Source organism: Pinus tabuliformis, chromosome 1_2 (assembly GCF_031772625.1).
Source record: "Pinus tabuliformis cultivar Carrire ecotype Pingquan chromosome 1_2, CPIR1, whole genome shotgun sequence".
Lineage (NCBI taxonomy): Eukaryota > Viridiplantae > Streptophyta > Pinopsida > Pinales > Pinaceae > Pinus > Pinus tabuliformis.
This window is the reverse complement of record NC_142298.1, coordinates 467,651,627-467,666,583: the sequence shown is the minus strand read 5'-3', so window position 1 is coordinate 467,666,583 and position 14,957 is coordinate 467,651,627. Positions and strand designations below refer to the sequence as shown.

Genomic DNA, 14,957 nt, shown 5'->3' with positions numbered 1-14,957 from the left:
AGTTTGATAGGCAATGGTAAGCAATGTAAGTATTCAAAGAAAGCCAAAAAAAACTATATTTGACTAAAATGCATCCATGACTTATAATTTTCATGTAATTTAATGAATATATTGAGGATAATAATGTTGTGGTGTAATATCTCAAAAAATTTAAGATGAATTGATTACCCTACAAAATGCCAATTAAAGTAGGAATTAAAAAAACTAGTAGTTTCTAAAGTAAAATTAAGGGGAGACAAGATGATATAGTGAGGTGAAGTTGAACTTCATCGAATAAATTTGAAACACCTACCACTGCCAAAATGAAAAAAGCTAACATAGATATATTTAGGTATATTGTGGATGACGAGTGGAGGAAATAGAAGACTTTCAATAAATTTTGATATAATTTGAGAAAATACTAAATCCTAAACCCTTCATGGTTGAACCACTGCCTATACAAGGTCCAATCGACCAAGAAGATACACATAAGATATCAACCAAGGACCAATATAGTAGGAATAAATCCTAGTAGTAAGGGAACCATGGATGCTAATTTCATTATAAAACAAAATCTCTTTTTGACATTTTCCATATTGTTAATAGGGCTCTTACTTTAGGGTGTAAGATTAATATACTATAGAAAATTTTGAAATAGAGAAATGTCTTTATTTCAATGACAAATATGTCAAATTATTTATGGACAAGCTGAAAACCCTAAGTCATCTCTAGATAGTAAAATATATTTTTCCATTATATCAAATATTGCTCAAAATTAGGAGATGCTACAATTATAGGCTAATAATACTTAGAGAATTAGTTAAGGATTATTACAACATTTTAAAAATAGATCTCACATATTATTCAATGGTAACAAAATGACAAGATTTTTGAAAGGCCCTTTATTAATTGATTACTTAAGTGATAACAAAAGAGGAGTTTGTCATTAATTTATGGTGAAATAAGAATATATTTATTGCTAATCTTGATGGTTTACTAAACTTTTCATTATAAAAAATTAGGCTATGGATCATTGGTTTCTCCATAGATAATGTTGAACATAATGCCACTATTGGAGATTGCACTAAATTATTTAGAAATTAATTCGACAATATCACTATTAAAGAGGAAACTGTTGTGTTCCCATTAATGAAATTTGCTAAAATATAGATTGATCATCTTATGTCCATGTTAGGAAATTTTGTGAGCCTCAACCACAAACATCTAATTAGGATTTCCACTAAAATTTCTCTACTAATTCCAGTAACCATGATTGTTATTTTAAAAAATGAAAGATGAGTTCAAAAATACTTATGCCCATAAATGTTTGTAAATCCTAGAATTTTGTTTTCCACTCCATTCCTATCATTTCCCCTCTTAATTTAGTTTATTTTCTAATAATGTCCTCACTTTGTTGATTGTTACAATAAATTAATGGGTGAAATAAATGATAACTAAAGCGGCTCCTAATTCTTATTTTCAGGTGTGGCTCCTAGTTCTTATTTTCAGGTGTTTTATTTTCTTTGTGATCGAAGAAGCCACATCATATCATTTAAAGAAAAACATATTTCCTTTTCAAAATTTTCCTATTTAGTGATAATAATTTTTCTCATTTATATATCATATGGGACACAACAAAATTCAATAAATTTTGGATTAATCATATTACATGTGTTTACTTTCTAGTTTATCTAAAATGATACTTAAGATTCGGGGCACGACTTAACTTGGCATTGTATAAGTCCTTTTAAATTGTTAATGCTGATTTGATCATAAAACAAAAATTCGTATATTTATAACTTAATGTGTGAATTGTAAACTTTAGTATATTTAGTTAGTTTATATAATAGGTTAGTAAAGAAATAAATATAGGTATACTCCTATCTTGGTCATTGTTCTCAATATTAATTTAATTACTCATATACATGAAGAAAAGAAAAAGTTTTAAATTAATTTTAAAGGCATTCATATAGTCCTTTCCTAGCTTACTTTTTTCTTTGATTATTATATCATAGTATTTCACACAATCACTTGGGAGGGATAAGTAAAAGGGGATAACACGTAAATTTTATTGTCCATAGTATGCTTAAATTCAAGGAGAGCATGCCACATCATCACACGATTCAACATGTGATGATGTATTGCCAGTATAAATGATAAATAGACAAAACAATCCTAAAAAGTCATAAAAAGTCAAATATTATGATAGGATCCATGATACAATAATAGACTTAAAACAAATATTGAAATCAAATGGGGAAATAATGTTGTCAAAGCCAATGGTCGAAACTATAAATACGATTCGACACATGTGTTACAATAATTCAACTATAAATGTGATTCAACACATTTGTCACAATAACTCTATTACTATAATAACTTTAAAACTATAAACAAAGTTTTACTTAAATTCTATTCAAATGGTATATGAGCATATTTTCTTCATAGAACAAAACAATAAAAATAACATATAACTTCCAATATTTAATCTACAATTTATTTATTTATTAACTAGAGGAATTAACAATTGAGTAGGTTTTGTACTTGCATGATATGGGGTCAATTCTGGCCTCTACTACCATAACTTCTAGGTGAACTGTGCTTCCCTTCAGTGTATGATCACATGTAAGCAACTAGGGATTTGAATATTGGAACCTTGTACTCACACTTACTTTACATTTTCACGGACTTTCCAAGTGAGATCCATAGGGAGAGCGGGGTGAAAATCGAATCTAGAATTGATGTAATAATTTTGAAAACAAATAAACACAACATGCTATAATAGTTTTATATATCAAACATTTCTCTCAAATACTATTATTCATGATGGAAACTGAGATCAACTTAGTTAAGTTATGGTTTTAATATTCAAGGTCCAAGTGAAGTAGTTCTAATTTAAAATACAAAGGATGATTCTTATACTTGAAGAATAACTAGTCGTATAACTATATCCATCTTAATTTCAAGTTTATTAAGCACAAAAAAAATCAAATCCTTCAAGATGCAAACTCTTTGAGACACAACAAAATTCAATAAATTTTGGATTAATCATATTACATGTGTTTACGTTTTAGTTTATCTAAATGATACTTAAGATTCGGGGCACGACTTAACTTGGCGTTGTATAAGCCCTTTTAAATTGTTAATGCTGATTTGATCATAAAACAAAAATTTGTATATTTATAACTTAATGTGTGAATGGTAAACTTTAGTATATTTAGTTAGTTTATATAATATGTTAGTAAAGAAATAAATATAGGTATACTCCTATCTTGGTCATTGTTCTCAATATTAATTTAATTACTCATATACATGAAGAAAAGAAAAAGTTTTAAATTAATTTTAAAGGCATTCATATAGTACTTTCCTAGCTTACTTTTTTCTTTGATTATTATATCATAGTATTTCACACAATCACTTGGGAGGGATAAGTAAAAAGGGATAACACGTAAATTTTATTGTCCATAGTATACTTAAATTCAAGGAGAGCATGCCACATCATCACATGATTCAACATAAGTTTTGAGTATTGCCAGTATAAATGATAAAATGACAAAACAATCCTAAAATGTCATAAAAAGTCAAATATTATGATAGGATCCATGATACATTAATAGACTTAAAACAAAAATTGAAATCAAATGGGGAAATAATGTTGTCAAAGCCAATGGTTGAAACTATAAATGCGATTCGACACATGTGTTACAACAATTCAACTATAAATGTGATTCAACGCATTTGTCACAATAACTCTATTACTATAATAACTTTAAAACTATAAACAAAGTTTTACTTAAATTCTATTCAAATGGTATATGAGCATATTTTTTTCATAGAACAAAACAATAAAAATAACATATAATTTCCAATATTTAATCTACAATTTATTTATTTATTAACTAGAGGAATAAACAATTGAGTAGGTTTTGTACTTGCATGACATGGGGTCAATTATGGCCTCTACTACCATAACTCCTAGGTGAACTATGCTTCCCTTCAACGTATGATCACATGTAAGCAATTAGGGATTTGAATATGGGAACCTTGTACTCACACTTACTTTACATTTTTACGGACTTGCCAGGTGAGATCCTTAGGGAGAGGGGGGTGAAAATCTAATCTATAATTGATGTAATAATTTTGAAAACAAATAAACACAACATATCAAACATTTCTCTCAAATACTATTATTCATGATGGAAAGTGAGATCAACTTAGTTAAGTTATGGTTTTAATATTCAAGGTCCAAGTGAAGTAGTTCTAATTTAAAATACAAAGGATGGCTCTTATACTTGAAGAATAACTAGTCATATAACTATATCCATCTTAATTTCAAGTTTATTAAGCACAAAAAGAAATCAAATCCTTCAAGGTGCAAACTCTTTGTCAATTTTTACACTCACAAAAATATTTGCACCTTAAGGAATTTGGTTGGTCTCAATATTCTATAAATTAAAAGTTAAGATGGATCTGTAGATACATGACACAATATAGCATCACATATAATAATCTTCAATTTTTCCTAGTTTAAATTAGGCATAAAATTGTTCCCTATTTATATTTTCCCATCTCCTTGATTTTACAAAATGGATCTTTAATGTAATGAGATTTCCTCTAATGTGATGTTATTTTGCGTAAATAAATATTTGAATTTTAACAGTTAATTTTCTATTAAATTAAATAATAGCAAATATTCTTCTCTAATTTCCTATTACTTAAACTAATTTCATCTCGATATTAAATTTTTAATTTATTCACCATTTTTTTTCCATCTATAATTTTATTCTTAAGTGATAATCTATTACAAATCCATTTGGCTTCGTAGTGATATATACACATCAATATACCACCATCTCAAGATAGAATGCACATATATATTTATAATACTAGTAAAATATGTTAAACATGTTGGATTATTTTTACTAATGTAGCTCCACTAGGCAGATCATAATAACCCAACGAATGGGGGTGTTTAATGTAGAAAAAAATTGTTTGTTAGTCCCATCTGACTGTGCTAATACAAAATAACCCGTTTCATTTTCAAAACCAAACTTTTGACTATGGGACATTAGTGTCACATTATCTAGGTAGGTTATGTTCAAATACTAAAGCCTTATATTTAGGTAAATAAGCCATACTTGATTTATTAGACCAGAGTTGACTACCAAGTTCGTGGTAGGATTTTTACTGCTAAGTTCTAAAAGTGGATGACATACTTAAAAAAAATAGACAAATTTTCAAAACCAAGCTTTTGACTATGGGACATTAGTGTCACAATATCTAGGTAAGTTATGTTCAAATACTAAAGCCTTATATTTAGGTAAATAAGCCATCTTGATTCATTAGACAAGAGTTGACTACCCCATTCATGGTAGGATTTTTACTGCTAAATTCTAAAAATAGATGACATACTTAAAAACAATAGACAAATTAGACATTGTCGAAGAAAATAACATTTTCCACTAGATTTGCAAATGAAAGGTACAAGAGAGGAAGACAAACAACCGACTCATTCATACAATCGTGTTCTCAAAAAATTATATCTACACACTTTGAATTAAATCCACATTAATATTTTTGCACGCAATCATGTTTTCGAAAAGAAAAAGGAAGATCTACACACCTGTTGAATTAAATCCACATGAATATTTTTTCACTTAAATGTACTAAATCCAGAGATTGCATGTAACATTTCAATAGTATATTAAATCCATAGAATGCTCGTACCAATTTAACATTGTTGTTCATATGATAAGTTTAATATATTATATCTATATATTGCGTGTCAAATGCATAATTGTTTTTCAATTCATTCCATTTACAGGAATAATCAATATGTTTTCATTGAACTAATTTCAGTACAATAAAATTTAATTTGTATCCTTTCTCTAAAGAATATTAATATATGTTCATGGTATTTGTAAAATATAATAATCTCCAACCATGTAGGATTATCTAATTTCTCACTTGGAAACATTCTATTTGTTTTCATCTTGGACCAAAAGAGCTCATTGAAATGGTGTTTAATGACATTGGAGTGGAAGAGGAAGAAGTGATGTTTGAAACTGAATTATGTGTTGTAGGTGAAACATTTGTGTTATTACTTGGCTGTGAATGGTTTGCTGCAATACTAGTATTATTGTTTGGGTTTAAATGAAAGACATCTATAAAGGGTGGTGGATTGGGTTCTAAAAGATGTTGGTTTTTGCTAGTGAGAAATGTTATAACTTTAGACATGGAAGGACGTAGTGTTGCAGATGCTTGTGTGCAAAGAAGAGATATGTGAACAACTTTTAGTACTTCCTCTTGTTAGTTTTCTTGGATGTTGGGATCAATTATGTCCAAGACAGTACCTGACAAATGACAATTCCAAACCTGCACCAAACATATTTTATAAATTTGAATATCATTTCAATTTTGTTTTAAGAAGAAAAGAGAATTATGAATATGTTGAGGCCATTACCATTGTTAAGAGAGATGGTATATCATTTGTGTGAATAGGGGGTTTATTCCTTCTTCCAGTAATAATCTCAAGGACTAGCACGCCAAAAGCATAAACATCAACTTTTTCTGTCAAATGACCATGAATGAGATATTCTGGGGCCATGTAACCTCTGTGAAAACAAAAATAAGTATTAGCCACATTTTCTATGAAGAGGATTTTATTAATGATATTTATTAAATTTATTCTCACCTGGTTCCAATGATTCCCGTGCTAATATGAGTTTGATCCTCTGAGAAGTATCTAACCGACCCAAAATCTGCAATTTTAGGTTTGAAATGGTGGTCTAGTAGAATATTGCTAGCTTTTATGTCTCGATGGATGATGCGTATATCCGATCCTTGGTGGAGATAAGCTAGCCCACAGACAGTTCCTAATATAATGTCAAACCTCCTTTGCCAATCTAGTACATTTCCCATGTTTTCATCTGTTGCAAAGTGTAATTCTATCTCAAATAACTAAAATATAACTAAAAGAATTAGTAATTCCTAACATTTAAAGATTAATTGTAAGGAAAATCAACTTATAGGGAAGAAATATTACCAAATAGAAAGTGATCAAGGCTTTTGTTGGGAAGGTATTCGTAGACCAAGAGTTTTTCTGGGCCATCCACGCTACATCCAAGAAGTTTGACTAGGTTTTTATGTTGAACACAACTTATCAAATTCACTTCATTGAAAAACTCACTCACATTATCTTCTTTATTGGAAAATAATCTCTTCACAGCGATTTGTCTACCATCTATCATAACTCCCTGCCAACATGTCCAATATTTTTTTCTCAATGGTGTTGTAAAATTATTAATGTCTTTAAGAAATCAATCTCATAAAATGGATATGGAAATCACCTTATATACTGAACCAAAGCCACCTTGACCAATTTTGTTTGTAGGGTCGAAATTTTTTGTTGCAGTTTGCAGAATTTCAAATTTGTAATTTAGTTTTGATTTGGATATTGCTGTTGAAAGTTGACCTGATGGTTTGTAGCATCCTGCAAAAAAAATTATAACATGTTAATAATTTTAGTAGTATAAGCATGTTATCAAATAATACATTGTTTTAGTTTATGTAATCTATGCATTGTTCTCTATTACATGTTTTATTTTCTAATAAACATTAAAAAATTAAAAATCAAGGAAAATTTTAGGGGCTAATATTCGCAAGTGGGTTAGCTTTCCATGTTTTTTCTAGAAAAAGTATTCACCAATTTCCATTTTTTCTAGTTATGATTAGCCACAAATTTATAGTACAAAATTATTTTACCCTAAAAATCACCAAAATTTTATATAAACTAATATAGAATAATTATAAATATAAATATTATTACCAAACATTTTACAATTTACATATTATGGAATAGTAAGATTTGCCAAGATTTATGAACTTTAAGATAAACTTTCATCCTTAAAATTATCCCTGTTAAAAAATGCAGTGAAAACATTCAATACTTTATCTTATACCAATTATAGTTTTAAAATCTATAGGAATTATGATCATTGGCAATTTTTTATATTAGTAGCATTATGATATCTCTACTTTTATCATTAATGTTAACACTATTTAAATCGTTACAACTTGGTGTGTATCGAGTGGTGGGCGAGTGAAACACTATAAATGGTTGTGTATATTTTCAAAACATATCACATACTCCATCCTTCCAAGCCTTACTAGATATGGGAGTGTTGGGTAGCAGAAGCCCTGCACAACGGTCATGGGGCACAAAGCCCGAAGTTTTGGATAAAGATAGGGTAAAGACTCCACGGGATACACAGAGCGCGATTTGTAATAAGTTAAAGTCAAAGGGTAGTCCACCCAAAAATAATGTAAAGAAATGTAAGTTGAGTTGGCCTACCCATGGATTGCGGTCCATGGAAAGGTACAAATAGAGTGAGGTTGTATGGGTAGAGAAAGCAAAGTTTTGTTGTATGTTTTTGGATCTCAAATGTAATGAGTTTTTGAGGAAAGCACTCTGAAAGTGTCTGTAAGTCTGAGTCGAGGGTTTGGGTAGTAGATAAAGGCTCTGTAGTTATGTGCGCAGAGGCTTGGAAGAGTCCGTAGCTGTGTGCGCGGACCCCTGCAGCTGAGTGCACAGGGCAGATCAGGAGGTGTTAGTGAAGAAAGTGAATAAAGATAAGTTGCTTATGTAATTCTATGGTAAATTTGAATCTGGCTTTCTGTATGACTATTTTGATCTATGCGCATATGCTTTCTTCTTGAATACATGTGAATCTAGGTTTAATCCAAGTACGTGAACTGAATAAATCTGATAAATGTTTGCTTAAAGACCCCTCTAAATAGATCTGATTCCCAATACTTCATTCAATAAGATTAGATCGGTAGACAGTGTGCTAATAGAAAGCCAGAGGTATTCTGGATCTGCACTAATACAGAGTAGCAGAAAGCTACAGATCGGTGGGTGAAACCTCCAGAACACATCTAGACATCCCCAGGGTGCGGAAACTTGGTTCTAACACCCTCCCATGCTACCTCGGGTGAGACCTCAGTCCGCGCTCCGCGGGCTGTTGTTGAAAGGGCTGGTAGTTGCGGGATTTGTTTGGCTAAATGATTCTTCTGTACCTGGGTTAGGCCCATATAGGCCAACAAATGGTTCCATTACCAGGACCGGCATCTGCCTAAGGGGTGTTTGATGTGGGAAGACTGGAACCCTACAAAGAAAGAGATTGAAGAGTGGTGGGATCTGAAAATCCACGAGTTTGCAGTTCAGGGAAACAGAAACCCACGAGTATCAGAGGAATATTGGCTGGACCATTATATATTCACAGACATTCATGAAATCTTCTTCGCGTCATTTCCAGTAGAACTGTATGAGTGGATCGCAAGGCTAGCTGACAACGTGGGAAGGTGCAAATTGGACCAGCCTATTGTGTGGACTCTGGAACTAGTGCGCAGGCTAGAAGCCACCGAAGATAAAATCGTGCGCATAGTAGATCATTGGTTGGATCGGGTAATAGGAGGATTTATCACTAAGTTCGCGATAGATACAACCGTGAGCTATAGTGAAGCAGAAAGGCGGTTTCTTCAAGGACCTCGGGGTAGGTGTATCAAATCATTAAATACCTGGATTAAGATGTTGTTGTGTGAAAAATAGATTATGCGCGTTTATTGATGTCTAGAGTAACGCGGAACGGAAGAGGTTACCGCAGAACGGGAGGGGTAGAGAACAGTCCTTTGGCTTCTATTTCACGGGAGAGCGAGGAGAAGCTCGCGAGGTTCACACCAGGAATTGCAGTCCAGTTGATCATGGAGCGCTTCCTAATGATACCACCTCTGTCACGCCACCCCCCACATCACCTTCATCAAATCTGTCCACACCAACCCTGACCCCACCTTTAACCCCACCACCACCAAAAGTTAGGATGGCGAGTGCAATCAAACTACCAATATTTAAGGGTGTAGGGAATGAAGAACCAGGACGATTCTGGTTTGTGATGCAGTCTATATGGGATGCCCAAGGCATAACAGATGAGAACATCAAGAAGGCCACCCTAGTTAGTGCACTACAGGACCATGCGTTGACGTGGTACATAAAATACTCGACCGATCATCCGAACAAGGGAATAGCGGCAATCCAAGATGCGTTAAATAAAGAGTTTGGCCGACCAAAGTCAAAAACCTAGTCATTTATTGGGTTCAAGGAGATCACAATGTTGCCTGGTGAAACTCCATGGGATCTGGACCAAAGGTTAAAGAGCACTATTCACGAAGCCAACATGACCTTGATAGATCCATAGAATTGTGAGTGGTTTGTGGCATCATTGACACCACATCTGAGGATAGCTCTGTCACAACAAAAGATCTCAACCCAAGCTGAGGCACTAGAGATAGCAATGAGGTTGCACAAAACCCCAATACCGGATCCAGGGTTGGGAGTTCAACAAATCCACGCGCAACTTCAAAACCTGAGTTTAGAAATGCAAAGCTTGAAGCAAGAAAGAGTGTCCTGACCAGAGGCACGTGCGGAGGTAGGCTGTATTAAATGCAAGAGCCAGGGGCACGATAAGGACCATTGCCCTGTCTTCATGAACTATCTAGCAGGGGGAGGCCTGATGCTGTTAAAATTGGAGGTACAAGTAGGACCAAGTGCCGCACCTGCGCTCTAGTGCACAATTTGTGAAGTGGGTGGAAGACACGCAACAGATAATTGCCACCTATTACAAAAGTATACCCAGACCCCGCAGCAACTGTATTGCAATTTTTGTCAATTAGTAGGACACAATGAGCGAACGTGTCGAAGTTATGACTTAATGATGGAAAGAACCCCAGCTTACCGAATGCAAACTGAATTCTGAGGAGGATTTCAAGGACGCAGCCAAGGAAGAGGAATGGGGCTCGGGCGGGGCCATGGACAGCTAATCTATTATAATTTTGGAGGGCCAAGACACTACGCTCGCGACTGTACTAACCCGACCAAGACTTCGTGCACCTATTGTGATCAGTTTGATCATGAAATGGTAGACTGTCCAACGTTAATTGCCCAAATGCGCAAAACGGGAGTGCTACAATCTCCACCAACCCAAAATGTCCAGATGATGTGATCAGAACCTCGTGAAGAGGACCCCAGTATAAATATGGTACTGAGGAGCGGCGCAACTATAGGAGGAAATCTACGAGAAGAGCGTGTAGAAAGCAGAAAGAGGTGTGACACACCTACAAAGGAACCTGACTCTGAGCTGGAACCAGGGATGAAGATGCCAAGGGAAGCTCAGAGGAGCTTCGCGGAAGCCTCTACTCTAGGTAGGAGGGATCAAACGAGCCAGGAGTGGACCCCTCCATGATTACTACCTTTCTCGAAACCTGCATGAAACTGTTGTGCGATAGTAAAGCCATTCAAGGATTACAGGAGCTGATCACTAGGTGCGCTGGATCGGGCGAGCCACATGTAGTCCAGAAAATAGGAAGACATGCTCTACGCACTGGACGAGAAATGAGACTGACAGCGAAAATTGGTGAGTAGCTAATGGATCAGGTCATCCTGGACTTAGGCTCGGATGCAAACGTATTACCTAAAAAAACCTGGGAGCGCATGGGCAAGCCCGCACTGCAATGGTCCCCGATTCAGCTACGAATGACCAACCAACAAAAGATCTTACCAATTGGCCGACTGCAAGGAGTGACCGTAGATATCGATGGTGTAAGTACATAAACCGATTTTGAAGTCATAGAGATTATTGATGACAGTAATCCTTACCCTGCATTGCTCGGAATTGATTGGGCAACAGACATGAAAGGGCTCATTAACTTAAAAGGTGGAAAATGACATTCGAAAAGAAGTCACTGCGAGTAGTAGTTCCGTTGGACCCAGCAGAAGGAGAACGCTACACCGAACCTGTGTGTGACGAGGAAAGTGACGACAAACTGGATTGCATCTATCAGATAACAGCACAAGACCAAGATCAGGTGCATTCCGTAGACGGTGGAAGAATCTCGTGGGAGCGCGATAGCACCTGCACAGTGGATTCCGATGAGGAGACTGAGTGATGGTAGAACCAGTTGCAGGAAGCTACGACATTGAACTACAATATGATGATTCGGTCATTGCGATGCGTAACCATCAAGGAACGACAGTGGCCAGCAGAGAGCGACGCAACAGATGAAAGGTAGCTCGTCCAGCTTGGCACTTTATGCGTAGCACGGGAGCAGCATAGTGTGTCAGAAGACGTGTTGCACGCACCTGGAGGGGGGCCACAGAAGCCGAGATGTAGGAGGCAGTTCCAGGTATGGACTGGAGGACGTGCGTGGCAGCCAAGTTGGTATAGAACGGTCGTTCATCAACGATGAAGGGTACGGGTGCACATTAGGCGACCATCAACCCACCCAGATCCGCACAGAACAAAGGCTCGCACGACCGAGCAGGGAATTCTCTTTACGACCGAACCAACCAACACAGATACGGCCCACCCTACCAGTGACAACATCTGTTAAAGGATTCAGTAGCTCTAGGTAGCCATTTTGCGTGGTAAAATGCAACTTGGAAAGTCAGAAGCAACAGGGGCCAGACTTCGAGCACAGAGTGCGAGGCCAGATGAAGCAATCGAGAAGTTGTGGTTAGAAGTCACCTACACGAAGGAACTAACGAAGGGAACGGACATGGTTGGATCCCCTACCCTGCTACAAGTAGCGATGCCACTAGCATAGTTGCACTTGCACCCGGGAGGACAAGGACGCACACACCACAATCTGTTAGTAGAATCGTGGGAACACAAAGGGTGCTCGCAGCCTAGGCTAGTCGGGAAACAGAAGATCCACGCGAGGGGTTCGCCCACCTAACTATCTGTAGGAGGCCCAGTCCCAGTGCCCCACAGAGTTGGAAGAGGGTGCCAGACTATAAAACAGGCTACTGCAAAGCTGTACGACATGGACACAACATACATACAAGAACCACACTTGCATCCCTGGGGATTCGCTGCCGTGAAGGAAAGATGGAAAGCGACCATTGTAGGTACTGTTCATGATATGATGGCCCATTTAAGGCACATTGGAGCGGGCGGCGGGCAATTAAGGCAGAAGAATAACTGCCAAAATCGCATTTATGAGCTGTCGCAAGGGAGAACAACCGATTTTAAATTTGAAATCATATATAATCATAGTAAGGGTCACACCACCACGCTTTACCGTCCTGCAAGAAAGCCACCCTGGGTCCGAGACAAGCGCAAGATGAGTGACAAGCAACTCGAAGAAAGTCTGTGGTTTCAGGCATTACTAAAACATTACCGGGAAGAAATCCTCAAAGAAAAAAACCCTACCATAGATAGTCCACAAGAAGCCACGCCGCAAGCAGTCGAACTCCCTAAATCACCCTGGACGCTGAAGACCAGGAAGGACCCTCAGGTTCAAGAACCAATAGGAAGGTCGCCACGACACTTGCACTTTAGCAAGCTCACAATGGAGGAAAAGGGTAAAATTGCCACAATTGAAAGTGACAAGGAAGTAGAAGGTTCTCCCACATATGTCGAAGAAGTAAAACCTAAGGAGGATCCCATCCAGCCAGTGCGATGTCCCAAGTATGTGTCTCCAAGCAAGGGGAAGGCGAAGGTACCTACAAACTTGGATGAAGTCAACACTATACTCATTACCCCGCCTCTCCCAAAACCAGTCGCAGTGGAAAGCTTGGTGGTTGGCCGAATTGCGACAATGAAATTCGAAGATTGGAACCTCGCAGATATAGTAAAATTTCCCCACTTGGTGACTGACGCACTGATGGAGCAGAGTGTAGAAGGGACAGTGAAAATGCTATATCCAAAGGAGTGGCTGCGGAAGGTGGAAAAAGTCGGGTTGCTATGTCTCTTGTCTATTCCTCACTTTCTCCGGCCCCTATCACAATTTTGGTCATAAATTAGTTGCTCTGTTTGGTTCATGAGGAAATATTATGGGTCAGCAAACCTGTCTGCATCACAGCTAAACTTGTTCATTGGGTTTCGCACCTTCCCTGCGATGGAAGAGACCCCCAGGAAATTGCTGATAGAAGTGGCGATGTCGCGATGATAGAGAACCTGAAAAAGAAGTATAAGCTAGTGAAGGGGCAACGAGGGTACATCATTGATAACATTTCAGATAATGTGGTCTACGTCGCCACTCAGTTGTTGGCTGGGAAATTAATGAGGAAATGCCGCGGCACTAAGGTTCTGGCAGTGGTCATTGCACTTATGGAGAAATGTGCAGCTGGAGTACGGTTCAATTGGTCACAGTTCCTTTGTGAAGAGTTTCTGACCAACTACCGAGAGGTTCAGGAGGAGGGCAAGACCTTCCATTATGCGTGGCTACTCCTATCCATTATGCTGGTCGCTACTAACTTACCTGAAGATAGCCAATTTCCTGTCTTGGACCTAGAGTGGCTGGAAGCTGCTAGATATGCTTCCCTCTAGGCGACAAGGGATGCGGGACGAATTTGAAACATCAAAATCTTTTGGATACTGATGGATGCGAATGTGCGCCAATGGATTAATGAGCTACCCCACCTATTCAACGGGATCTATGAAAGCATGAAGCATATTGCCGAGTTTAAAGCAGACATGCATCGTATCTACATCAAGGTGCACAAGGACCTGACACGAGCATGGACCTCACTCCACTTCATTGCCATTGATGATTTTGTTGACAGGGTTGTGGATACCTAGCCACCGGCATGGCACAGACCAGAGGCAGTAGAGTGCAATGAGGCCGCTATCCGTAGAAAAAGGAGGAAGCTAAGTGTGCCCCGCAGCAAAAGTGAAATGAATAGCTTGCCGCAGAAGTTCATGCAGCTCACGAGGCAGCGTTGGTGGTAGCAAGAAAGACACCACCAGGAGGGGCTACATTGACAATAGCCAAAAGCAGTCAGAAGTTTCCCACTGAGACGGCCACGGACGAGCCACCACCAACTGGCACGAATTCACCTTTGAAGTGGCCAGCACAACCAGAACAGCCGAAGCCATGAAAGAAGGCAAAGGCATCCAAAATGGACAGTGGAGTGACCACCT

The 14,957-nt window shown here is 37.2% G+C and overlaps 1 protein-coding gene across 1 annotated transcript in view; it reads right to left on the bottom strand.

Moving 5' to 3' along the window:
• Positions 1-6,022: 6,022 nt before the first annotated feature.
• Positions 6,023-14,957, bottom strand: part of LOC149206371 (cysteine-rich receptor-like protein kinase 2) — a 191,283-nt gene continuing 182,348 nt past the window's right edge. The window contains exons 2-6 of the mRNA XM_089397677.1: positions 7,329-7,471; positions 7,025-7,235; positions 6,674-6,908; positions 6,443-6,593; positions 6,023-6,354 (exon numbers count right to left, since the gene is read on the bottom strand). Of these exons, the coding sequence (XP_089253803.1) occupies positions 6,289-6,354; positions 6,443-6,593; positions 6,674-6,908; positions 7,025-7,235; positions 7,329-7,471 (806 nt within the window). The 3' untranslated portion in view covers positions 6,023-6,288. The remainder of the gene's footprint in view (positions 6,355-6,442; positions 6,594-6,673; positions 6,909-7,024; positions 7,236-7,328; positions 7,472-14,957) is intronic.